The sequence below is a fragment of the Neoarius graeffei genome, chromosome 18 (genome assembly GCF_027579695.1).
Source record: "Neoarius graeffei isolate fNeoGra1 chromosome 18, fNeoGra1.pri, whole genome shotgun sequence".
In the NCBI taxonomy this organism is placed as follows: Eukaryota; Metazoa; Chordata; class Actinopteri; order Siluriformes; family Ariidae; genus Neoarius; species Neoarius graeffei.
In genome coordinates, this window is record NC_083586.1 from 46,508,241 (window position 1) to 46,535,211 (window position 26,971).

Consider the following 26,971-nt stretch of genomic DNA (forward strand, 5'->3'; position numbering starts at 1 on the left):
AAAGAGATGCGTGAAAACCAAGGAAAAGACAAGTGCAGGTCTCAGATGAGGGGATGGATCTGTGCGGGGACTTGGCCTGAGGCATCAAGTGAAGTTTCTTGAAGTTTGGTCACTTGGTTAAAAAAATTGATGGAGAGTGAAAGTTTTTCTCCTGAAACACCATTCATTTTCAATGGGGCCAAAAATCAATGCAAGCCTATGGAGGAAAAAGGGATGAGCAAAAAGAAAGGAAAAATGAGTGCGGGTCAGAACCGATTGCATGTATGTGTCGGGGAGTTGGCCTGAAGTATCACATGAGGTTTGGTGCATCTGCGATAGAGCGTGTCCGAGTAGGACGATTCGATTCATGAGCCCTATTCATTCTCTATGGGGAAAAAAAAACAAAAGAAAAACGACAAGAACAAGAGAACGGGTGTGTTGATCCACAAGCTGTATACAAGCATACTACACCACTTCGGGCCAGATGTCTCAGAGTTGGAACGGTGTCTCCATCTCGAACGCCCTAGGAGGAGTAGTGGATCCAAAAAACGTGTCGTAATAAGGCAGAATAAGTAAACTTAAGAACAATAGTGTACTTGAGCAAGCACACTAATAAAGACAAGATAGAAATCTGATAAAACACTGATAATCAGTGGCAAATTGTTACTATTGGAGCTACTGTAGGACTTCAGTTCAGCCAAAACTTAGCCACACACACCAAAAAAGCAACAGGGCAAATGATATCACAAGGGATTAGCAGCAGGCTGTCAGCCAGCTCCGTTGTGTGTAGTTGTTGATGTTAATTTTAAAAGTAACTAAGTTGGGGGCGTTGTGGCTCAGGTGGATAAGGCGCCATACCATAAATCCGGGAACCCGGGTTCAATTCCGACCTGAGGTCATTTCCCGATCCCTCCCCGTCTCTCTCCTGCTCATTTCCTGTCTCTACACTGTCCTATCCAATAAAGGTGAAAAAAGCCCCCCCCCCCCCCCCCCCCCCAAAAAAAAAAGTAACTAAGTAAATTACACTGGGAAATGAATACTTAGGTGAAAGTGAAAAATACTGTAGCAAGCATGTGTGCAAGAAGAGTCTGGAGACGGAAATCTTAGTTTCTCGGTTGTTACCCTGTGCTACTTGCTCTCGATAGCACTGACTTGACCGCTTTATTAGCATTCACTAACACTACTGATGAACGCTACACCGGCTGGAAGGCGACTTCACTGCTGCATCGACTCGCAGTTAAGCTTGCGTTGTCTTTCAAGAAGGCCTAGGGCGATAAATTTTTGGTCCCTCCAGCTATAAATCAAAATCTGATTTGGTTAATTCATCCATCACTTCTTATATAAACATACACACATGTACTTCATTGCCTTCTGTCCCCGCAATGAAGTCTTAACCAATGAGTGAGCCAGCTCTAAACTCTTCTCTGCCTCGAGACAACAAACAAAATAATCTCATTGCATAACTCTAATGTTTTCAGGAGAGTAACCCTTTCATTTCTGAAGCAAATTTGATCGAAAATGAGGCCGAATTAGAAGAGAATAATTATAATGAAATTATGAAAGAATGAAAACAATTCAATATAACATTTTGAAATGCTGATGTGTTTGGGCCTTCTCTGAAGGCCTAGAAGGCCCTGACGGTTCCCCTCTTCTGGTAATGTAGATCAGACCAGTCCGAGAACTTAATTGGCAAGGCCTGTTATTCTAATGAGTGCACTTCATCACTTGGCATTGGCATCCCTCCATGTACTTTGCTACTCAACAGGACTAAGCATAAAGGTGCATGCAGGGGAAACGTACCAAGCTACGGATGGTAATTTCAGAACGTTCAAGTGTCATGCTGATTTTCTCACAAGATATATAATAAATTACAACTCCAGATACATGCAGCATGCAATGCTTCATTTGAATGAATATATAATTTTCATAAAAACTATATGGGAAGGACGAGCAGCATCAGTCTTGTGATTTGTGAAAGTGAAGCATGTACAGCATTACCCCAGGAAGAAACTTTAGTACACGGGTTCTTAACCTTTTCTACTTTTTCCCACTATTCATACTTGTAACGAGTCAGGGCCTGTTAAAGATCCCCGATTATTTTGGCTCATCTGTTCTATTAGAATCTAATAATCAATTGTAAAGTGTATTAATGGGATGCAACATCACTTCCTGTTACAGATGGGAGCCCAGGAATGAAATAAATGCAATAAAAACAAACTTTTTTAATTGTAGATATTGTATTTAAAACTGTATGGATGTGCCAGAAGCCAAACCATGCATGCAGGGCGTACTCAGTCAAAAGGGATTAATGATCCAAAAGTGGAGTCTGGTCCATTAACACAAGAACTTATTGCCATGTTTGTGTTCAGCAAACAAGCAAGTTATTCAAACTACTGTAAGAAGTACGCTCAAAGTGGGTATAGAAGCCACTCAATGGGATTAGATCCTTACATGCTAACAAAGAAGGATTTTTCCTATGAGTTGGAAAATTATCCATCCGTTGAGTTCCCCAACATCTCAAACTAACTGGTGCTTCAGACATTGTTCTACACGGACACACAAATGGAAACCTGGAAGAGAATAGAGGAGTACAACTTTTTAATATATGGCTGGGTTAAAGATCTGGGGATCAGGACACTACAAGGTAGACGGATCTAAGTGCAAGAAGAGTGTGATATTTACAAAAACAACACAAAGGAAAGCAAAGCAGAATCATAAAGCAGAGTATTTAAACAGCGTTATAAACATGGCTAGAAACAAACATGACGGTGATAATGATAATACTTGGCAAATTCTGTGAAAACAGCGTCCATATCTGTGCGTGCTGATTGCGCCCAAATCAGTATCAGGCGTTTCCCCATAACGACCGGGTCCCAAGAGCACGCACAATGCACTCCGTGAGTGAGCGTGGCCAATCGAGCTGCGCCGGACTCAAGTGCACAAAGGCGTGACAGTCAAGTGTTCACCTGCTGTGTGACCACAACTTTTAGCTCACGTGTATATCGCCATGCGGTGCCACCAAAATGCCTCATTTTCATCGATAACCCATCGCAAAGCATCACGATCTGTAGTGTGACCGTAACTTAATGAGGTGGATGTGACATTGGATGCAACCCAGCAATTGTACCCTACTACAAGTAAAAATTAGCTTCAACTTGGGAAAAAAATTTGCGGCCCATTAGATGGCACTTGAGCCGTGGCCCAGTGGTTGAGAAACATTCTTTGTATTGCATCTCACTTTCCACAAGACCAGCATGCATCTGTTTAGGTTCCCCAAGACTTTACAACTTAAGATTCAATAATGTGTGTCGAATTTCAAGTCTGATTAACAAGTAATTTATTATGCAGTGCCATTCCTTTTGGTCGTGTGTGTATTAGAGCTTGCATTGGTGTGACTCAGACATGTTGCTGCCCTCTGGTGGTAGCTGTAGATACCACCTCATCAGAGATACTTTGGAAATCTTGTCCGTCATGGTAACACCCTGCACTGTCCCCACAGCACCCTCAGATTCAGAAGAAGTCTCAGTACATCAAGTATCTTTGCTGCGATGATGTCAGAACCCTGCACCAGTGGGTCAACGGGATCCGCATTGCCAAGGTAACAAACTTGCTAAGCTCATACAGCTTGGACCTGTCATGTCTTTCAACATATAGCCAGCTCAGTGTTGATAGCTGCTGGGGACTGTAACCAAGTTTAGTCAACTAATGTAGCTGATTCCTCATAAACTGTTTGTGCATGTATCTCTGCAGTATGGGAAACAGTTGTACCTGAACTATCAGGAGGCCATGAAACGCACCGAGGCCGCCTACGACTGGTCCTCTTTATCCAGCTCCAGCATCAAGTCTGGCACCAGCTCAGTCAGCAATGCTGGTACATCAACCACAAACATCACTCACAGTGACTGATTAGAATCTGTGTTCATTTACAGTATTCATACATGTAAGAAGGTGATGTCAGTCCATAGTATTTTTTGAGCATATGTCATGCTTCCTGACTACGGTAGAGGTCGAAGCTCTGTTAATTGTCAGATTGCTTCAGAAAAGACTAAAATATGAAAATCCTAACTGTGCTAACAAATCTTAAGCAAGTCGTATTGATGCTCGAAAGATTCCCAATGTTGCAGTGACCATAATAATATCGTTAAACAGTGTGAAGCACTAGAACTTAGAACTTGACCTGTAAAGCCTTAGACTTTCCTGGAAGCTCCAACTTGGTGGTGTAATATGTGACATCATGGACAACTTTTCACTGTTAAACCTGATATACTAGTGCAGGGGTTCCCAAACTTTTCCATGCCAAGGCCCCCCAAACAGCATTAGCTTCTGGCCGGGGACCCCCTTTGCAAACCCACAGACAATGCTACAAAATATGTAAAGAAACATCAACTTTTAGAATGTTTTCTCTTACTTTTATTCAATAGTCAATAATTGTTACATTTGTTTAGCATAAGAATATTATTAACTAATGTTTTCAATACAAATATTTTCGCACTGAACAATAAACTGTATAACCTCCTGTAGTACCTGATTCAACTCGTTATCCATCCTTTTTGCGACCAGTGCCTCGCGATGGAGCATGCAGTGTGTGGCCACTACATGTGGGACCTTCTGCTTAATGAGAGCGGTCACTCCACTGATCTTCCCGGTCATTGCCGCGGCTCCGTCCGAACACACCCCCACACAACGGGTCCAGTCCAATCCGTTAGACTCGATGTAATCATCCAAAACTTGAAAAACGTCTTTCCCAGTAGTTCTTCTTTCAAGTGCTTTACAAAATAGTATTTCCTCCACAAATCTTTCCTGTGAAATAAATCTGATGTACACAAGCAGTTGCGCCTCATTGGATAAATCTGTGCTCTCATCCAGCTGAAGTGCGAAGTATTCGCTGGCTCTCACCTGCTCCAACAGCTGAGCAGATGCGTCTTGAGCCATGTCACCAATCCGTCAGCTCACGGTGTTATCAGAGAGTGGGACAGCATCGATTTTTTTTTTTTTTTTTTTGGGCAGCATCCTCACCAAGCAATTCTTGGACAATGTCTTTGGTGGCTGGTAAAATCAAATCTTCTCCAGTTGAGTAAGGTTTTTTAGCACGAGCAATGTGGTACGAGGCTAAAAATGATGCCTTCAGGGCCCGCTCGGGGACAGTAGCTTGCTGAGTGAATGCAGCAGATTGCCTGACCAAATGCTCTTCTTTGCGTCTGAAGAAATCTACTGTTTTTTCGGCATCTGTCGGATGTTTTTGTACCAAGTGACGCTGAAGTTTCGAAGGTTTTAAGCACTCGTTTGACAGGGTCTCCAGACAGAGGACGCATTTCGGGCAATCATGGCCATTTTTCTGTATGGCTGTAAAGCCATACTTAATGTATGCTGCCTCATATTTTCGGATTTTAGTTGGCCAGGACTTCTTAGTTTTTTTCGCAGCATTGTCCTCCACAGCAGGGCTGTTGGTTTGTTCCTTCGGTCTCTTCTTCAAAAACCTGTCCATTTTGCGCTAGCAATACGCTAGCTTGAGGAGCAAAGCAGCTTGATAAATGGCGCAAACCGCAACGTCACAGGCAATCGGAGAGATGAGCATGGCAAACAACGTTTCGATATGATGTATTATTATTAATAATTATATTTTATAATAATGATTAAAAAACTAATTACAATATATTTTTAATAATTATTTTTAAAAAGTATACATTTTTTTCGCAATTTTTTGTCATCGTCCCGCCAACTTTCTGAGGCCCCCCCTAGCGCCGCCTGGTGGCCCCCACTTTGAAAACCACTGTACTAGTGCATCTAAAAAAAAATTAGAATATTGTGGAAAAGTTCAATGTTTTCCATCAGTTATTTAAGAAATTAAATTTTCACTATGATCAAGACTCATTACACATAAACTAAAATGTTTCAAGCATTTTTCAGTTTTAATAATTATGGCCTACAGCACAAAAAATAAAAACTAATATCTCAGAATATTAGAATATTTTATTTCAAGTTTGAGTAAAGCAGTATAAATGGGTGACATGGTGGTGCAATGGTTAGAAGGTTCCGGGTTTGAACCCCACGGCTGACGGGGACCTTTCTGTGTGCATGTTATCCCAGTGCTCCGGTTTCCCCCACAGTCCAAAGACATGCAGATTAAGTAAAATACCCAGTCGCTGAGGTTGTACAAGACAGTGCATACTTAGTGCTGGTCCCAAGCCCGGATAGACTGGGGAGGGTTGCATCATGAAGGGCATCTGGTGTAAAATCTATGCCAAGTCAAATATGCAAAACCTTAACGGGAGCAGCCAAAAGAAGTAGTAGTAGAACAGTATAAATACCATGTATCTCTCAGTCTAGTTAAATGCACGCAACTACAATCATGGGGAAGACTGCTGATTTGACAGTTGTCCAGAAGATGATCATCAACACCCTCCACAAGGACGGTAAGCCACAGAAGGTCATTGCTGAAAAGGCTGGCTGGAAAAGGTGCACAAGCAACAAGGATGACCGCAGCCTTGAGAGGATTGTCAGTCAATTCAAGAACTTGGGAGAGCTTCACAAGGAGTGGACCGAGGCTGGTGTCAGCGCATCAAGAGCCACCACGCGCAGACATCTTCAGGAAAGGGGCTACAACTGTTGCATTCCTAATATCAAGCCACTCCTGAACCAGAGACAATGTCAGAAGTGTCTTACCTGGGCTAAGGAGAGAAAGAACTGGACTGTTGCTCAGGGGTCCAAAGTCCTCTTTTCAGATGAAAGTAGATTTCGCATTTCATTTGGAAATCAAGGTCCGCGAGTCTGGAGGAAGAAGGGAAAGGCACAGAATCCAAAGTGTTTGAAGTCCAGTGTGAAGTTTCCGCAGTCTGTGATGATTTGGGGTGCCATGTCATCTGCTGGTGTTGGTCCACTGTGTTTTATCGAGTCCAAAGTCAACACAACTGTCTACCAGGAGATTTTAGAGCACTTCATGCTTCCATCTGCTGACAAGCTTTATGGAGATGCCAATTTCCTTTTCCAGCAGGACTTAGCACCTGCCCATAGTGCCAAAACTACTACCTAACGGTTTGCTGACCATGATATTACTGTGCTTGATTAATATACTTCATTGAGTGTACAAATGAACATACTTTTCAGAAGTTGGATATTTCTATATTGCAAATCCTTTTTAATTGATTTTAGGAAATATTCTAATAATTTGAGATACTGGATTTCTAATTTTCATGAGCTATAAGCCATAATCATCAAAATTAAAATGGAAAAAGGCTTGAAATATTTTACTTTACATGTAGTGAATATGGAATATATGAAAGTTTAACTTTTTGAATTAAATTGTGAAAAAATTTACTTTTTCACGATAGTCTAATTTTTAGAGATGCATTAGTAATTGTACCTGATCTGTACATACTACCACACATTATCAGGTGATAAGTTTTTCTCGCAAATAGCAATCATAGTGATCACTGGATCATATTAGCATTGTGGGCACATTGCAGTAGAGTCCAAGGTGATGAACAGCTCTTGGTGGAATGCCATGAGTGCTTCATAATTACCCTCATTCCAACAACTTCTACTTGGATGGAGATTTGTAAACCATACACACACAGGTCTTTCTCATAGCATGTCTTCGTGGATTCTAGCTTTTGGTTGATGGCAAATAAAGTACAATCAGTGTGCATTGACCAAAGTTGCCAGATCATAATGATTCTTGATTTTTGTGTTTCCTTGTAGAGTCACAGTCCAACCACTCCAGTCAGACGGACAGCGGGGTGTCAGATGGCACCTCGTCCACGCATGCACGCTCACAGAGTGTTGTCAGCTCCATCTTCTCTGAAGCCTGGAAGAGAGGTACACAGATGGAGGAGAGTACCAGGGTGAGTTTTGAAAACCTGATCTAAAAGCAGTTTTGCAGTCTTGAGTGTACTGTATTCTAACGCCATTTAACACGTCTTGGCAAGTTTTTGCAATTTCTAAATCCCCTAACACTACGTTCAGACTGCAACCTGAAACGACCCATATCCGATTTGTTGTGAAATCCGATTTTTTTGTTAGGCCGTTCACATTACCAATTATATGAGACTTGTATGCGATCTCCAATATGAACGGAAAACGACCCAAAAGTGTCCCACATGCGCAAATTGACACGTAATAAGCACATCTACGTAATACGTAAACAAAAAAAGCGCACTCTTCATGTTTAATGATTTCTTTTTGTTTGTTTGTTTGTTTGTTTGTTTGTTTGTTTGTTTGTTTAATTATCTGGTTAGTGTTAAAGTGTGAAGTCTCGTGTGTGTTTTTGTTTCTGAACTGAAATGAAAACGTGTAGCCTGGTAACGAGGGTTAACTCTTAAATGTCTCTCTAATTTCTATATAAGTGCACTACGTTACTAGGAAGTAATGGATTTTTAAACTCTATATAGTGCACTCGAGCTTCAGTAGGCAGTCATTTGGGATACGGCCGCTGTATTACCAAACTCTTAATTCAGGCTTAATAATTTGCACATATTTATTTCGTCATATTATTAAACTTCATCTCATCTCATTATCTCTAGCCGCTTTATCCTTCTACAGGGTCGCAGGCAAGCTGGAGCCTATCCCAGCTGACTATGGGTGAAAGGCGGGGTACACCCTGGACAAGTCGCCAGGTCATCACAGGGCTGACACATAGACACAGACAACCATTCACACTCACATTCACACCTACGGTCAATTTAGAGTCACCAGTTAACCTAACCTGCATGTCTTTGGACTGTGGGGGAAACCGGAGCACCCGTAGGAAACCCACGCGGACACGGGGAGAACATGCAAACTCCGCACAGAAAGGCCCTCGCCGGCCATGGGGCTCGAACCCAGGACCTTCTTGCTGTGAGGCGACAGCGCTAACCACTACACCACCGTGCCGCCCATTATTAAACTTTTTCTACATTTTTATAAATATTTATTTAGATTGTTTATAGCCAGCTGAATTCTGCAACTTCTCTCAGCGCTGGCTCAAGGTGCAGAAACACCAGTACAGTTTGCTATGGAGATGAGGCGAGACCTGGCGATGTGGTTTTTGTGGCGGCAGCGGAACTCAAACAATAATCTGATTAACAGCAGACTAATGAGACCGAAGGGTTGTAGATGTCTGATAAAAAAGAAAAAACTAACAATATTCAATATAAGACATAATGAACGTAATCGAAAGAGACCGAAGGTGTCAAATTACTGGAAATTTTCAGAACAATCTTATAATCTTGTAATACAGGATGGTTTAAGTTATAAATCAGTTATAGAAACTGTTTTATTTAATCAGGCTAACAGATCAACATCCAGGTCCCTACCAAATCCACCATTAGCTTGATCAATTCTATAAAAGTCTATTTAAATTCTGAAAACTGTACAAATGTTGTTGTTTTCCACCAAAGAGGCGGGATTAGCCAACGCAGAATAGTGACGTTTGTCTCTTGTTGATGACGTGTAGGTCGCATGAATGTGACCTGTCCGGTCAGACTGCAGTCGCATGTGAAAATATCGGATATGCATCGGAATTAGGACCACATATCCAAGCGGCCTGGGTCGCATGTGAAAAAATCGGATCTGTGTCGTTCAGATTGTCAATAACAAATCGGATACAGGTCGCATATGGGCAAAAAAATCGGATATGGGTTGTTTCAGGGTGCAGTCTGAACGTAGTCTAAGACCAGTTTTACCTTTTGGCAATAAACATTGTCAAATTCCTCAAAAGCATATGTGTTTTGGTACCTCATAGCATGCATCCGAATACCATGTTTTTGAGTACTTATTACTTACACTGAATTCCAGAATTATTGGCATATTTGATGAAGATGAGTTAAAAAATGCAACTATGAAATAATATCTTTGTGGTTAATAAGTTTAATCTCATGCTGAATGAGGGGGGAAAAAAACTAACATTTAAATTTTTTGTGAATTTATTCAAATAATACTGGAAATGACAATATAACCACTGACTCCAACTTCATTCTTAACAATCACGTGGAGAAAGACTCTGGTACATAATTTGTCATGGTGTGTTTTCATTACATTGTTTGCATATTTTTTTTCCCCCTCAGTCGAGACCAGAGTCAACGCGTTCAAGCCATTCTATCCACAGTGTCCATAGTGGCCACTCCAGCCATGCTCACTTTAACACTCTCCATTTGGCACAGCAGCAGCATACAACTGCCTCAGTGCATTTGCAGCAGCGTGTGCAGCCTCAGTCAAATTCAGTGCCACACCCACATGCACAGTCAGCCTCACAACCTCGTGGTAGCATTACTCAAACCTCCATTCAGGCTCTGCCCCAGCCCTCTCCAGCTCTGCCCCAGCCCTCTCCAGCTCTGCCCCAGCCCTCTCCAGCTCTGCCCCAGCCCTCTCCAGCTCTGCCCCAGCCCTCTCCAGCCATGCCCCAGCCCTCTCCAGCTCTGCCCCAGCCCTCTCCAGCTCTGCCCCAGCCCTCTCCAGCTCTGCCCCTGCCCTCTCCAGCTCTGCCCCTGCCCTCTCCAGCTCTGCCCCTGCCCTCTCCAGCTCCGCCCCTGCCCTCTCCAGCTCCTCCCAAGCTTTCTCCAGTTCTGCCCCTGCCCTCTCCAGCTCCTCCACCTCCTCCTCCACCCCCTCCTCCACCCCCTCCTGTCTGCGTCCATCACTACTCAGGCCCACATATATTTGCCAAATACAGCACTATCAATCGCCTGAAGAATGCTTCCCAGGTGGCTAAGCCGCACCCCCAAGCACAGCAGGTGTTTCCAGTACCATCCCCTCAGTCTTTGAAGCCCCACATCAACAATATTCCACCAGGAGCTAATATTCCACCAGGAGCTAATATCCCAACGCCACCGCCTCCTCCTCCTCCTCCACCAGCACCCATGCCTGCTCCAGGTTCAGCCATGGCAGTCCTTAAACTTGGCCCTCCAAGCCCAGCCACTGTACCTCATTTCACCCCTCCACCCCCGCCATCTCCACCACTGCCATCTCCAGCATCCATCAAATCCCAAACTCTTCCACCTCCAGTATCCATCAAATCCCAAACTCTTCCACCTCTAGCATCAACCCAGTCCCACTCTCTTCCCCCACCTCCAGCACCAACTCAGTCCCACCCTTTCCCCCCACCTCCAGCACCAACTCAGTCCCACCCTTTCCCCCCACCTCCAGCACCAACCCAGTCCCACCCTTCACCTCCAGCACCTATCCAATCTCACTCTTTTCCCCCACCTCCACCACCTATCCAATCTCATTCTTTTCCCCCACCTCCTCCTCCAGAAACTATCCAACCCCACCCTTTTCCCCCACCTCCAGCACCTATTCAATGTCAGCCTTTACCCCCACCACCACCTCCAGCACCTATCCAATCCCACCCCCCTCCTCCACCTCCACTACCCATCCAATCCCAGCCTTTTCCTCCACCTCCACCTCTCCAATCCCAAACTCTTCCACCACCAGCCCCCTTCCAATCTGAGGCTTTTCCTCCTCCCCCACCTCCACTGCAAACAAACAACCTGCTTCCTCCACCCCCACCACAACCAACCCCACCTCCATTAACTTCCAATGGCCTCAAACACATTCTAGCCCAGAAGTTCCCCAACATACCCAGGGATGTGTCCCCTCCAGGCAGTCAAACTCAGTCACCACCACCCCCTCCACCTCCTCCACCACCACCACACCCCACTCCTCCTCCTCCTCCTCCTCCTCTCCCACCTCAGCAGCCTCCTGCTCTAGCACCGTCTCCTGCTCTAGCACCGCCTCCACCTCCCCCTCCTCCCCCACCATCTGCCACAGGGCCACCTCGGGCATTGCCCAAAACCTTTACTGGAGGATTTCCACCTCAAACTGCACCAAAACCATCAGGTGTCACCATGCAAGTGTCTCCAGTTGCTCCTCTTCTTCCAGGTCCTCCACCCCCTCCTCCACCACCTCCACCCCCTCCTGCACCAGTGAAAACTCATCCACCACCTACACTACCTAAGCAGCAGAGCATCACTAAGACAATGCCTCCTTTGAACCCGACTTCTACATCATCTTTGGTCAAGCAGATTGCCAGCCAGTTTCCGGGTGCTGTTCCCTTAGTGGCCAACCATGTAGAGGGTCACAAACCCCCACTATCAGCACCTGCAGTTAAGACTAAACCAAAATGGCAACCAGGTGGACAAATTCAGCAGCAACAGCGGTCACCTGAGTTTCCACCGCCACCTCCAGATACTACACTCACTTTCCCACCGCCACCACCCCCATGTCCACCTCCTCCACCTCCCCCACCTCCCCCAGGTCCAGTACCACCACCTCCACCTCCACTGCCTCCTACACAGTTAAGTTCTCCAATGAAGGCCCCCTCTGGATCCTATGGAGTTAGCAAGAAACCTCCTCCAACCCCTCTACGCAACACTAGTGTCAAGTCCAACTCTTCAGCCGAATACCAGGAGTCCCGTCGAAATCTAGTGAGTAAGTTCAGCCCCAGCTCAGCGTCTTCTGCTCCAGGATCTTCTGGTTCTCCTTCCAAGGATTCTTTTACTGGACCACCTGCACCACCTAAACCTGGCAAGCTGAACTTGGCCAACCTACCATTGGCATTGCAGAGCAGAGTGGGTCAAAACCAGCAGCCTAGCACACATTTTCTCTCCCAGGCCCCAACTGAGAATAATAGCTTTCCTCCTCCGCCGCCGCCTCCTCCTCCTCCTCCGCCGCCTCCTCCTCCTCCACAAGTATCAGCTCTCCCACCTCCACCGCCCCTACCAGGCACCCCAAAAGTAGCTGTGGTTAACCCCCAGCCTACATGGAGCAAAAACTCCCTGAAGAAGACAGCTCCTCCTACATCACTGCGCCACAACAATACAACTCCAGAGCCTCCACCGCTATCCCCATCCGTGCAGGGAGGGTCTGCACCATCAGCCTCTCCAAAGGGAAACACTCAACCAAACTTTCTAGAGGACTTGAACCGAACTCTGAGGCGCAAGTCTTTGCGAAACTCTGCAGCCAAGTTGGACCCTGTGGCCACCATGGATGACATGGTACTGCCTCCACCTCCTCCAGAGCTTCTTGACCAGCAGAGACATAGTGGGAGTGAGTATATGTCCAACATCTCTGGCTATGCAACAATAAGGCGAGGCCCACCTCCTGCTCCACCTAAACGGGACAATAGCACCAAACTGACAAACTGAGAGTACTGGATTGTCCTTGGATGCTCCTTATTGATCCCTTATACAGGGAAGTGAATAAATAGCAATCAGTGTAACTGGCTTTTAAACAATATTTAACTTTTTGGACAAGCGATCAAAAATACTCTCAGCTTTAATATGCATTGGTGCACTCAGTATCAAATTCAGTTTCAAACTACAACATGAAGGAAATCTGCAACATACTGGTACTGCATGGACATGAGGGCAAAATTATATCAAGCATACAAAAGCTGGTTTGTTTTTGGGTGGTTGAATGTCAGGAATTTTAGGGAAATCACAGGAAGGATTAATTTTGCCTTTGTTTTTTATATGACTTTTTATTTAAGTAAATGAAGACTTTTTTTATTTTAGGATGAAGTTATTAATGGTTGATAATGACTGAGAGAGTAGTAAATGGTAAGTGTTTTTGTACTGAGAGTCTTTGGCTAGCCTGGCACTTCCTGTTTGCCCACGAGAGACCAGGATTGAAGGATAGGGTGCTTGAGAATTTTCAAGAATGTTTGTGGAACCTCTTTCAGTGATATTAAGTAGCAGTTTTCTCAGAAACCAGTACATAAAATGATTCATGCTGTGTTAAATCTAGGTAACAGTTGAGACAAATTCTATGGGAAAAGATTTGGGAAATATTTAATAATAATTTTCATCAAAATCAGCCTGTAACATAAATTAAGAGAAATGAAGACTTGTCATGATTGCTTACAGAATTGTCTGAGATTTTGGAATGTGTTGAACCTGTCTGACTTATCTACACAATTCACATCAATTCAGTATTTTAATGTACAATATCATCTGCTTTAATTGTCCGTTTCCGATCACACTATCTTATGCCGACAGTTCAGGCTTCCTGGTAACGGTTGTTCATATATCATGGACTTCAAATGGCTTGGCGTGTTTAGCTCATGTCCTGCAACTTGGGAACAATGTTCTACCTGATGGCTACTTCTGGTCTCGTTCTTTAGCAGGGAGCACTCGATGAACAGTCCTTCTTGTATAGGCATGTCAAAATTGTTTTATTGTTTTGGTTAAATTACCGGTGGGATATTTTTCCAACAGTCCTTATTACAACTTCCCTACTGAAATTATGATGATTGGCGCTGGTTAAAAATATAAAATCGGACCACACAGTAGCTGTAACCAAGCAGCAAAATGACCATGCCATATGTGTAACCATGTATTCTACCTGGAAGGACATCTGTGTTTTTGAAGACTGAATATTCAACAATATCATGTTTCTTTTTAAGGTTTTTGATCATGTAAACATTAAATTATTAAAGTTAATTATCCAGTCTCAAACCATGGGAGCACTATAAATTCTTGTCTTTTAATGTCCGTGTCTTATGCTATTGAATGGAATGTCAATCACTGTATAAATGTTTTCAAACCTTATAATGCCTGTATGGCTCTATTAAACAGATTTGGGATTAGATCTTTGGAGAGGACAGTGGTTTAGACCCCAAAAGTTCAACAGATACCGTAGAATGTAATGATAGTTAATAGTTAGCATGACTATTATAGTTAACAGCTAGCTAAATACAGGTGCTGATCCCCTTTTAATAGTATTTCCTATGGAAATTTAACTTCAAGGTGTTTTGATGTGTGTATTTGTGCTGAGGATGAGGAGAGCGTGTGTGTGTGCCTTTAACCTTTCCAACAGAATCTGCTCGGACCAATGGCAGTAGCAAGATGTCACTGTTTTTATTTTAACGTTTGTCAAAGAGGAAGCCCACTTTGTGGACAGGTTATGTTACTGAAAATTTTTATAGCATCTTTTTTTTTTTTTTTTTTTTTTTTTTTTTTTTTACATTTAAGTAATCTTCTATGTCATATAACACCTCCAGAATGTCATAGTACCTGCATCTACACAAAAATCAGTCAGTCTTAAATCTCCAAAGTCTGTATTCATATATTCTTCATGTTTTGCTGTTAAAAAAGAAGGCTGTGGTTATTCCAGATGGTTGCTCAAATAATCTTCAGGAGCGTTGAGGTCAGTACGGCGCCCAGGATTTATCGATGGAGCTACATCAAAGTTTGGAGTTGAAGATACAGGATCTGTACAAATATATATAAAAAGGGGGGGGGGTTAAGTGGGTATTATGAAGTAATATATAGGTCAGTGAGATGGTTTCAGGATGGATCAAAACTATTAGATTTTAATGACTGGTTTGTAATCCCACAGGATTATCAGCTTGGATGTACTGTCTGTAAATTCTAGATATCTTGTTCTGGTTATCATAGACGTGGTTGTTTTTTGTTCGTTTTTTTTTTTCTTCTCCATTTTAGAAATGTCCATACAGCTTGCTGCGCATGTCTAGTATCCCACTTTATCATTTATGAAAGTTAAACACGGGAGAATGCTGCACCGAACACTTCAGGGAAAGTGTGTCTTTCTACATGACTTCCTACACAGGTGCATACAGTTGTGTGACAGCAAGTTCTCAGTGCTCTTGGTGTGCAAATCTTGCACTAAAATACGGATAATCATGAATGATGTCACAAAATCTCTCTCAACATCTGTATAACAAAGTCAAAGTGGAGTTATTTGTAAATCCTTAAATTAAGTCTTTAGTATGTACTGTCAAGCGATTAAAATATTTAATCGCGATTAATGTCGCGACTGTCATAGTTAACTTGCGATTAATCGCAATTTAATCGCACATTTTTGTCACATGAAAAACCATTGTAATTCTCTTATCGGCATAAAAAAGTGAATGGGCTTGCTCACCGTTCGAACTACGGGGGTACTCGGGGGATCCGAGATCCCCTGAAACAGACATGAGATCCCTTGAAAACATGATTTGGGAAATGTTGGATGGTCTCTAAAATATTGGCAAAATGATGTTTATTGACATAGCAATCGTGTGTAACGGGAAGCATTTGCATATCTGAAGTGAGCGCGCGATGGAGAGCCGCGCTCTGAGACAAGCGCAAGCACCCCCCAAGGGAAAATGAGGGACCCCCCTGAAAATATCGGCATAGTTCGAACACTGGTTGTACCAATGTTTTTTTTTTTGTTTTTTTTTTATTGCAGAGCATAACACGTCTTGTCACAGCAACTGCAAAGTGGGGCTGGAGCCGCCGATGGGAAAACGAAACCTAAGCCGAGCACCGTGGCTCTTTGGGGGGGGGCAGAGGACTCTGGCTGTGCGGGGCGTGGCATCATGTCACAGAGCGTTAATCTCGCGATAAAAAAATTATCGCCGTTAAAATTGAGTCAAGTTAACGCGTTAATAACGCGACATTTTTGACAGCACTAGTATGTACTGTATATTACACACATCAGGAATAATCCAGTGGACACAAAACATGTCTGTATTTAAAGAATAAAATAAAATACTTGCCTCTATGAGCAAGGCGATTCGGATCATAGTGCCATCCGGTCCACACCTGAAACCACAAATTCATCCAGTTTATTTAAGTTGAATTATCAATTCACCCAATCTTTTACGAGCAGACGTGTACCCTGAACCTGAGGATGATATGGTATGTGTTTGGTGTAAATCTTCACACGGATTATAGCTATCTCGGATATACGAGGGTACTACAAAAAGTTCTCGGCCTCACCCGGAAACAAGGGGTGTAACTCACATTTTGGGGTAGAACTGTATACTATAAATCCTTGTATCACTGTCCACAAAAACTCAAATGAAAGAAGCAATCAAAGAAAAAAGGAGAGGAAAGCTTCAAGCTGGCGTGCTGTTGCTCCAGGACAATGCGCTCGTCCACACAGCACAGGTGTCGGGGCAGAAGCAGCCTAATGTGGCTTTGAACTGTTGCCCCGTGCACCTTACTCACCTGACCTGGCACCGTCTGACTTCTATCTGTTTCCTAAACTAAAATCCCACTCATGTGGTTGCATTTTCAGAGTGATGATGGTCGTCCATGCTGTTGATGAGGATCTAGAGGCTCAAGATATGACCTTCGTCCGTGAAGGGATAGAAGAGCTTGAATATCACTGGACCACGTGCATTGACGTTAAAGGAGACTATGTTGAAACATTAACGCAAGAACAATCTTTCTCCTGTGACGTTTTCTGGGTGAGGCTGAGAACTTTTTGAAGTACCCTCATAATATATGAATGCAGTCTTTCTACATTTCCCAGTCACTTCTCACTCACCTCTTCACTCGACTCAGAGCTAGAACTTTGTATTGGGTTGCATTTGAGGGAGACTATGTTGGTGAATCGGTCGCTCAGTCGTGCTCGGATGTGGCAGCCTGATTCCAACTGGCCTCAGCAGAAAGGATGAAGAGAAAGAGGACAAAGATTGGGTTAAAATCCAAGGGGTAAAAGAAGATTGAATGCGGTGAGCAAGGTGGGTTTGTATTTTGAAAATTTGTTACGCAAGAGCAAAGTAAACAGAGCTTTTTTTTTTTCCTTCATGGAATGTGTAGTTCCAAACTTTCCGTTTCTTTTAATTCGCTTGGACGGTCTCTGTTGACGTGGCACCAAATAGAGGTCAACTCTGTGAAGAGACCACGATGTTTTCCAAACTCATCATTTCACAAGTACAAAGTCTGACCCTTTGCAAAATGTCAACTTGTTAACATCTCTTCACATTCCTTTTATTTTTTTATTTTTTTAAGAATAGTTTAATATACAATACATGCATTTAAGTGATTTGGCTTAAAGAACTCCGTGGGTTACGATATGGACCAAATGAATGCGCACACAATCACTGAATGCTACATTCTCTCCTCTGAGCATGATATTTATGTGTAAAACAAGAACTTATCAAAGATTTAGGATTAGTTTTTGAAACTTGCACACACATTTTAAGGATGATCCTGTTTGCAGACTGCAGAATAATGTCCTTACTCTCGTATCTGAATTCAAAGACCTCCCCATCATTATTGAATAAACACCCAGAGCTCAAAAGTAATTTTGTCCTTCACTTAGAGGCAAGGTCTTCTCAGGGATCCTATCAAATCATCCTATGTTAGCTAAGTATCAGCAGTGAAGTATATTAATTTTAAACAATGGCCTTTTAAACCGGGCGGCACGGTGGTGTAGTGGTTAACGCTGTCGCCTCACAGCAAGAAGGTCCGGGTTCGAGCCCCGTGGCCGGCGAGGGCCTTTCTGTGCGGAGTTTGCATGTTCTCCCCGTGTCCGCGTGGGTTTCCTCCGGGTGCTCCGGTTTCCCCCACAGTCCAAAGACATGCAGGTTAGGTTAACTGGTGACTCTAAAATGGTTGTCTGTGTCTATATGTCAGCCCTGTGATGACCTGGCGACTTGTCCAGGGTGTACCCCGCCTTTCGCCCGTAGTCAGCTGGGATAGGCTCCAGCTTGCCTGCAACCCTGTAGAACAGGATAAAGCGGCTAGAGATGATGAGATGAGACCTTTTAAACCTGCTAACCTTGGTTGAACTGACCACCTAGCGTTAACAAAAATTATAAGCGTTTATAAATATTGTTTAAAATTCGCCTCGGGAATCTTGTTATAATAGCGAACTGGTTTCATGTGTTTTAAGTCATTCTTAATATGCTCAAAATGTCCACTGCTAACTAGCCAGCAGTTTATTTACTGACCTAAAAAGATCCTCTCAGAAATTCAGTCATATCTGCTCGTGTCAGCTAGCTGGTTAGGTAGTCGTGGACATTCTGAGTAATGAATGATGTAGAATTCCTCTCAGAAATCCTGTCAGGATTGATGATGATGATGATGATGATGTCTAGCATTAACAGTGAAACTCCTTAATATTTATAAATTACTTAAAGTGCATATCTTGGACCAATTTCGTGGTTTTTTTGTTTGTTTGTTTTTTTATGAAAGTATGTCCCTATACACACTCATCCAGAAGGGTAATTTTGCACAAGGCCATCTGTCTACAGCAGAAAAAAATAAAATAACAAAACGCGTCTGGAAAAATCCCAAGGGAGTGTGGAGCCAGATTCGTGACATCACCTGCGGACGCGCCAGCAGACTGAGAGAGCTTGCACGGTTTCAGTGCACAGCCTGTGTAGACCAAGTTTAGCAGCTAGCGATTTTGCACTGAAATATGGAATTGTCGCCTGAGCTTCTAAACCCATGGATTCATGTATCAATGCTCATCTATCTATTGTTACATAAATCATATTTTTTCTAATTACTATTATGTATTTATATATTTCTTCATTTAGAAGAGTACTGGCTACTGTAGGAGAAAGATTTCATAAGCTACACACATGGAATCAGCTCAGCAGGGTTGTATATACATTTAATGTGTTTGACAGGTCCCAAGATCTCAAGCCCTGACACGCATATCCCTTGATACATGTGAAGTAAGTGTATTATCGCCCAGCGCTTTTGTGTTGTTTATGGGTTGTTTTACAATCAGGGTACAAAGTTTGTGTCACAGGGGTCCAAAATTCAAATTGATTCAAACTGGTTCTTGTACCAGTTTTTAAGGCTATGTTCACACTGCAGGCTGAAGTGACTCAAATCCGATCTTTTCGCCCATATGTGACCTGTATCCGATCTTTTATTGACAATATGAACGACACAGATCCGATTTTTTTCAAATCCGACCCAGGCCGTTTGGATATGTGGTCCTAATTCCGATTCCTATCCGCTCTTTTCATATGCGACTTCAGTCTGAACCGCCAGGTCGCATTCATCCGACTTACACGTCATCAACAAGCCACAAACGTCACTATTCTGCGCTGAAGTAGGCGGCGGGTCTCTCAAAAAAAAGTTACAACAACATGGCGCATAATCACGGGCGCAGATAGAGGGTGGGACTCGTCCCACCCAGATTTAAATTCACCTCGTTCGGTCCCCCCCACTTATAGGGAGGAAAAAACGTCTATGCTGTCTTTCTTTGCATAAGGCAAACCTCACGGAAAAATCAAAAGACTAATTACCATTCGGTTTATTGAGGTGAACAGCAGTGTATACATAGTTGCAACAACTCACATAAAACAAAGACTGATATTCGGTTGGTTGAGCTGCGCAGACTGCACAGGTTGCGAGCTCGAGCTTGGTTGCTGTGGTAACCCACAACAAGTTTGACAGGCATATCGGGGTTTGGGGTTGGTTTGCTGGCAGCTTTGTCCCCCCCAGTTTTTTGTCCCCCCCCAGTTCAAAAAACGTATCTGCGCCCCTGCGCATGACATCAATGCGAGGGACGCTTCGGGCTGTGAAGGTTCTGAATCTTCTCAATGGAAGGACGCAGAGGTTAGGGAGCTGATTTCCATTTGGGGGGATGCAGCTATTCAAGCTAGATTGGATGGGTCATACCGCAACCGGGCGGTTTTACTTCCGTAAACACTGGCCATGCTCACTGCGTGTGACGTCGTCGTATCCTGCAATGCGCATGCGGAACACTTTTAGGTCGCTTTTCGTTCATACTGAGGATCACATACAAGTCGCATATGTTTGTTAATGTGAACGACCTCACAAAAAAATCGGATTTCACAAAAAAATCGGAATTGAGCATTAAGCCTTGCAGTGTGAACGTAGCGTAAGTGAAGGACAAGTTAAAGAACAGATTTCAGGTAATTTTTTGACATGTGTGTATGGTAGTTTTGTGTAATCTGCTATAAGATAAAGAAGATTAGCTTTAAGCAGGGCTGGGAGAAACAAATGAAGTGATTCTCGGAGAGAACTTTTTTTTTTTTGACAATTCAGAATCCACTACTTCCATAGTGCTTTTAAATATAAGGCTGTAAGCTTTGTGTTAGTTGTCTCTCATATTTATGTCCCAATATCTTGACCACATTTTAGGATGAAAATAATCACTTTAGATATGTTATTTTATATTGAAAAATTAGCTGTCTCGGAGAGGACATTTTATTGACACAATTACATACTAATTTGATCAAAATAGTCTGAAAACTTACTGGCATTCAACATTAAAACTTAACTATGTTTCCAATGATATGGAACCAAATATTTGTTTTATGGTATAAAGAATGATGTAAGTGCATCCCTTTTGGAGCTACCTGTGGTCAAAAAAGCACTTTTTCTAAATGACACGAGTAATTTTGCTAAATATGACACATATTGCCATACATTCACCAAAAATAACGTTCTCACCAAATTTTTTTTTGCATGGTAAATAGAGCGATCACAGGGCTACAATAAACAACCAAGTTTATTTAGTCAAGCCTTTTGATACTGAAGATAATAAGTGTTAAATGTGATTTTTAGCTTGCGTACCCTGATTGTAAAACAAGCCTTACTTTTGTGTGCGTCAATAAATAACATTATCCGTGTACCACACAAACACAGGAACACCTAATTTAGAGTATAGTCTCTCCTATTTTTTTAACTTGGCAACAGTCAACTTGAGAATCGCCGATTTTCTTGGTCTTTTTCTCGGCTCTGCTTTGGTCCTCTGCTTTTTCCGGGTGCCTCGCACAAAGCGCTCCCATTTCTCTCTCATTGTCCGGTCTTTTGGAAAACGATCAGTACTAATCCCATCAAGATTGGTGTTGCTACACCCTCCTACGATACATCTGTTAACCATTTTAATAATTACGTGATAACGCTGAAGAAATTTGCAGAAAACCACCAGGTCGTTTTCTCATAAACAAACCAGCGCTGACGTAGGATTCAGAGGGAGGCGTCCCGCACGCGACGTCACAAAAATCAATGTTTCCCGGGAAATCCAAATGCCAAGTTTTTTTCAGAGGCGGACCAATTCGCCTCAAATGGCTTGATTTCAACTGAATTTTTCTGGTATTGCGCAAGGTAAAAAAAATTGCACAAAATGCGACAGATATTTGACCAAAGTTTAATATGAAATAGGAGAATTACATTGATCTTGCTCCTGAATTTACCCGTGATATGCACTTTAAGCTAACCTGACAGAAATCATAAGTCATACTAACAAAGTTCAGAATGTCCACTGCTAATACTAGCCAGCGACAACTTGTACTGTATTAGCAAGCTTGCCTTCCAGTAAATCTTATGTTAGCTAACTGGCTAACAAGATCTGTGGAAAAAAAGTACCAATAAGTGAAGTAATAAATGCCAGTACATTCCACTTTTAAGCTCTTCGCACATGGACCAAAGCATAAGTTTTCTATGTGAACTGCAATCTACAGCCAAACACCACTGAATTACGACATATAACTAGAAGGCACCAAGTTATGCACCTCTGAAGACTGATCTGAGATCAGTTTTAGTGCTTTTCTCCAGGTCCAGGTAAGAATTTGAATCAAAAGAGCTGGACAAAGATCTGTATAAAAGCAACACACAGATGCTTACCACGAAGAAGCCTCTACGGTAGGCGCAACCCTGAGGGTCGATCCCAGAACCTTTCCGACATTCTGTCTCTCTTATCCCAAATTTCAGCATCATATCATATGTGTTTGTCCCCAGTGGAACAACCTGGAGCAATGCAAAGGAGAAAAACCTTGTATTATGTGCAGTATTCTTGACACGTACACTTAATAATATAAGCATCAGTACACCGATGTGTGTGCGTGCATGCTTAGGAGTGGTTTTTATAAGGCCTCTCATATAGTGAATGATTCGATTGAAACAGATCTTTCAGGATTTCATGTATCTTACTTGAATTATATCATCATTGTGGCTACACGTTAAGTTTTGAAGGATCGATAACTAAATGTTACCACGGGTACACACTCAGAAAATAAAGTACATTTATTATACTTTTAGGGCGACAATAGCTTGTCACTGGGCCAGGACTCTCTAAGGTACTTATTTGTACCCTTTATATACTGCTTAGGAACATATATGTACCTTTTTGGCCCTAAAAAGGTACACATAGTTACCTCGAGGTCCAAAAATGAGCCCGAGGGGGTACATTAGTGTCGACTGTACTTTGGGAGACAGAAATGGCCTCCTACTGTCCCCCTATTTCTGGCAGTGTATTTGTATATGAAATGATAAACAAAACAAAAACATCTTAAAGGAATATTCCAGTGCTTTTTCAACCTTCTATCCAGTACTTCTGTGGCATACAGTAGTTTAGTTTAGTTTAATGACTTAGGCCCACTTTACACGGGGACGGTCTGAAACAAAAACGCAAAAGTCCGTTTTTGTTCTCACTTTTTTCCGCGTCTACACGACCGTTTTCAAGGAGGAAATCTGCGTCTATACGGTGACGCATAACTGTGTGGAATTCAATTGGATGTGCATGCCAGGCGGCTCGGTGGTGCTGTGAAAGACCTCCGCTATGTCTGCACGTCTTCCGTCTTGTCTGATCTGCACATCTGCGCCGCGAAAACTTTGACTACTCTGGCTATGGTAAGTAAGAAAGTAAGTAAAAAAGTAAGAGCATGCTATACCCGCCTCTGTTCATTAACGGTATATGTGCAGATTCGGTATAGATGTTCGAAGGACTCCTGGACGTTTATTAAAGCTGCCAGAGCAGCTTGAAGGTCCGTTGGATCGATGTAATCAGACATGCTCTTACTTTTTTACTTACTTTCTTACTTCCCGGGCTGGCATGTACAGTATATGACATATGTATGGCGTAAACGCGTACCCGACGTGAGCAGATCCGAGCAGAGTTTCGCGTATTGGGTAGTTTAGACGGATATGCAACGGGGGCTGTTTTTAACTTATCCACTCTGGAAGGCATTTTCAATTTTTTCCGTTTTTCAGCCTCGGAAACGCCGTCCCCGTGTAGACGAAAGGCACTTCCGATAAAATATTTAGTCGTTTTTACCCGACAGCGTCCTCGTGTAAACGGGCCCTTAGTCACAAAATCGTACAACACAATACTAACAAACTAAAATAACAATCATTTAACACTTGCACATCATAAATTGATGCAGTAAAGAGAAGAGTGGGATGGGGGGAAAGGAACAGAACTCTCGTCCCAATTGCGACCTAACCCCTACAGTACATGTGATGTACAGTATTTCCCTGTAGGGAGAAGAGAATGGGGGGGAAAAAAGTTATTTTCACTGAGAAATAACTTTATAATAGAAGTTTAATGGCAGTTGTTCAACTGAGCCAGTTGACAAATACATGACGTTTATTCTTCGAGAGATCTCCAGTCAAAGGTTTTTGTAAAATACACTCTCAATCTGCATAAATTGAGCACTTCAATAGTTTTTCAAGTGGAATAATCTGTGTTTATTCATTACTACAAATTCGTTCATATTCAGTTGAAGTTCTGTATTGCACCAGTGTTTAAAAATGGTTGTAATTTGAGAGGATGATGGGTTAAAGGATGAAGGTCTCTGGATAAAATGGTTTGATTGAAGACTCCCCGCAAGCAACCTGGTAAAAATATATGAACAATTCCACCTACTCTTGTGACTGTAGCCTTGGACACCCTGTAGAGGTAATGTCGGGAGTAACGAGTGTTGAGCTCATCCAGGGCCATCCTCAGCGCCTCATCTGCTTTCGAACTCAGTTCAAACAGAGGGAGGCCTGTTGGATGAAGGTAATGCCTGTTTTTAAATCGGGCATCAAGTTTGCAAAGTCTGGGTAAATCGGTAACAATAGACGCTACAAAGAAATTCGGTTGAGATTATAATACAGTATGTGTGAGAATTTTATAAATATGGATGTCCTCGGGTACAGTTTTTCTTTCTTGTACTGTAAATAATATAACGTAAGTGTCATTAATTTCAAACACTGTATTTGAAAAGCAGTTCAAATATTGATACTGTACTTTATTTGTATTATGTTGTGAACTATCACTATGTTCAAATGTTACACAATAATCTATAAATGATAGAATTGTGTAATCCGAGATGATAAACTCAGATTTGATGCCAGTACAGAAATGGTCATAAAGAACACTTGATGGCATGAGTATTTTTTGAAGATCTTATATTATTTCTCATCTTTTCTTCTTTTGTTTTCTTTAGCACCTTTAAATAGCTGGCCCCAGGCCTTCGTTTCAGGTTTCCGGGAATGAAAACAAAACGCTGGATGTCTACTTTTGTACCAACAGCTGAAAACTACGAGCAAAATTATACTCTTCTCATTTGTTTCATTTGATTTGTATTCAGCTTATTAGATATAAACTGTGCCTGCTGATGAAATGGTCTACAGTGGTGCTTGAGAGTTTGTAAACCCTTTAGAATTTTCTATATTTCTGCATAAAATGACCTAAAACGCATCAGATCTTCACACAAGTCCTAAAAGTATATAAAGAGAACCCAGTTAAACAAATGAGACACAAATATTATACTTGCTCATTTATTTATTGAGGAAAATGATCCAATATTACATATCTGTGAGTGGCAAAAGTATGTGAACCTCTAGGATTAGCAGTTAATTTGAAGGTGAAATTAGAGTCAGGTGTTTTCAATCAATGGGATGACAATCAGGTGTGAGTGGGCACCCTGTTTTATTTAAAGAACAGGGATCTATCAAAGTCTGATCTTCACAACACATGTTTGTGGAAGTGTATCATGGCACGAACAAAGGAGATTTCTGAGGACCTCAGAAAAAGCATTGTTGATGCTCATCAGGCTGGAAAAGGTTACAAAACCATCTCTAAAGAGTTTGGACTCCACCAATCCACAGTCAGACAGATTGTGTACAAATGGAGGAAATTCAAGACCATTGTTACGTTCCCCAGGAGTGGTCGACCAACAAAGATCACTCCAAGAGCAAGGCGTGTAATAGTTGGCGAGGTCACAAAGGACCCCAGGGTAACTTCGAAGCAACTGAAGGCCTCTCTCACGTTGGCTAATGTTCATGAGTCCACCATCAGGAGAACACTGAACAACAATGGTGTGCATGACAGGGTTGCAAGGAGAAAGCCACTGCTCTCCAAAAAGAACATTGCTGCTTATCTGCAGTTATTGCTGCACAAGGGGTCACACCAGATACTGCATGCAAAGGTTCACATACTTTTGCCACTCACAGATATGTAATATTGGATCATTTTCCTTAATAAATAAATGACCAAGTATAATATTTTTTGTCTCATTTGTTTAACTGGGTTCTCTTTATCTACTTTTAGGACTTGTGTGAAAATCTGATGATGTTTTAGGTCATATTTATGCAGAAATATAGAAAATTCTAAAGAGTTCACAAATTTTCAAGCACCATTGTACATCAGAGCCAAGGTTGGTTGGTTGATTGAAGGTCAGTTTAGTGTTCGACCTGGATGAATTTACCAGCATTCCTATTAGAAATCTTGCTCTATTCTTATATACTATACATCACTTGTATTTGAGTGAATGACTTGATTCAGGATCCGCTCCCCATGTTCATTCAAATCATCCATGAATATGAAGCGTGAATTCAATGGTCATTACATTACAAGCATTTAGTGGACACTCTTATCCAGAGCAGCAGTTTAGGGTTAGGTGCCTTGCTCAAGGGCACTTCAGCCATTCCTGCTGGTCCAGGGAATCAAACCGGTGACCTTTAGGTCCCAAAACTGCTTCATTAACCTTTAGGCCATGGCTTCCCTACATATCCGTAATTGGTTATGTAGTATTATGAAGATAAAATACATATGTATGACTCACCTAAGCCTCCCAGGCATTGGAGAACCAGCACAAGCAGAACACAACACCTCATCTTCATCTGTCATTCAAACTGGAGTTCGTGGCCAGCAGTACTCACTGCTACCCTTAAATCCCCACAGCCCTCCTCTGGCTGTGTTCTATTTCACAGAAGTTCAGCCCTTTCTCACTTCCCCTAACCACTCCCCTCATATCGATCCGTATCATAACATTTCATTTTTCACTTTAAAAAAAAAAAAAAGTTTTTCCACTTTTACCTTTCGAAGGAAACCATAAGATTATGCAGTGTAACATTCATAAACTGATGTTTCTTCAACCCTGCTTGATATCTCTCACCCGGTCTCCCTAGAAGAAGGGACTAGGGAGCTTGTTTTATTGGAATCAGACCTCTGTCTTTCTCCCTGTATCCTCCTTTCCCAGTATACCACTCTGTTTTACTTGGCTTCTCTGTTCTGTCTAGTCAGA

General features: G+C 42.4%; 2 protein-coding genes across 5 annotated transcripts in view; one reads left to right on the top strand and one right to left on the bottom strand.

Moving 5' to 3' along the window:
- raph1b (Ras association (RalGDS/AF-6) and pleckstrin homology domains 1b) overlaps positions 1-14,416 on the top strand; it is a 214,239-nt gene extending 199,823 nt beyond the window's left edge. For all 4 annotated transcript variants that reach the window (XM_060898934.1, XM_060898935.1, XM_060898936.1 and 1 more), the window contains 4 exons: positions 3,479-3,577; positions 3,730-3,850; positions 7,678-7,820; positions 10,020-14,416. In XM_060898934.1, coding sequence (XP_060754917.1) covers positions 3,479-3,577; positions 3,730-3,850; positions 7,678-7,820; positions 10,020-13,097 — 3,441 coding nt within the window. In that variant the 3' untranslated portion in view covers positions 13,098-14,416. The remainder of the gene's footprint in view (positions 1-3,478; positions 3,578-3,729; positions 3,851-7,677; positions 7,821-10,019) is intronic.
- A 641-nt stretch (positions 14,417-15,057) lies between these two features.
- On the bottom strand, positions 15,058-26,567 carry spp2 (secreted phosphoprotein 2). Its single transcript, XM_060899534.1, has 6 exons — positions 26,510-26,567; positions 24,325-24,446; positions 22,305-22,427; positions 17,230-17,337; positions 16,454-16,499; positions 15,058-15,164 (listed from the first exon to the last, which is right to left on the bottom strand). Exons 1-6 carry the CDS (start codon positions 26,565-26,567, stop codon positions 15,058-15,060), a joined length of 564 nt encoding a protein of 187 aa, XP_060755517.1.
- Positions 26,568-26,971: the final 404 nt, after the last annotated feature.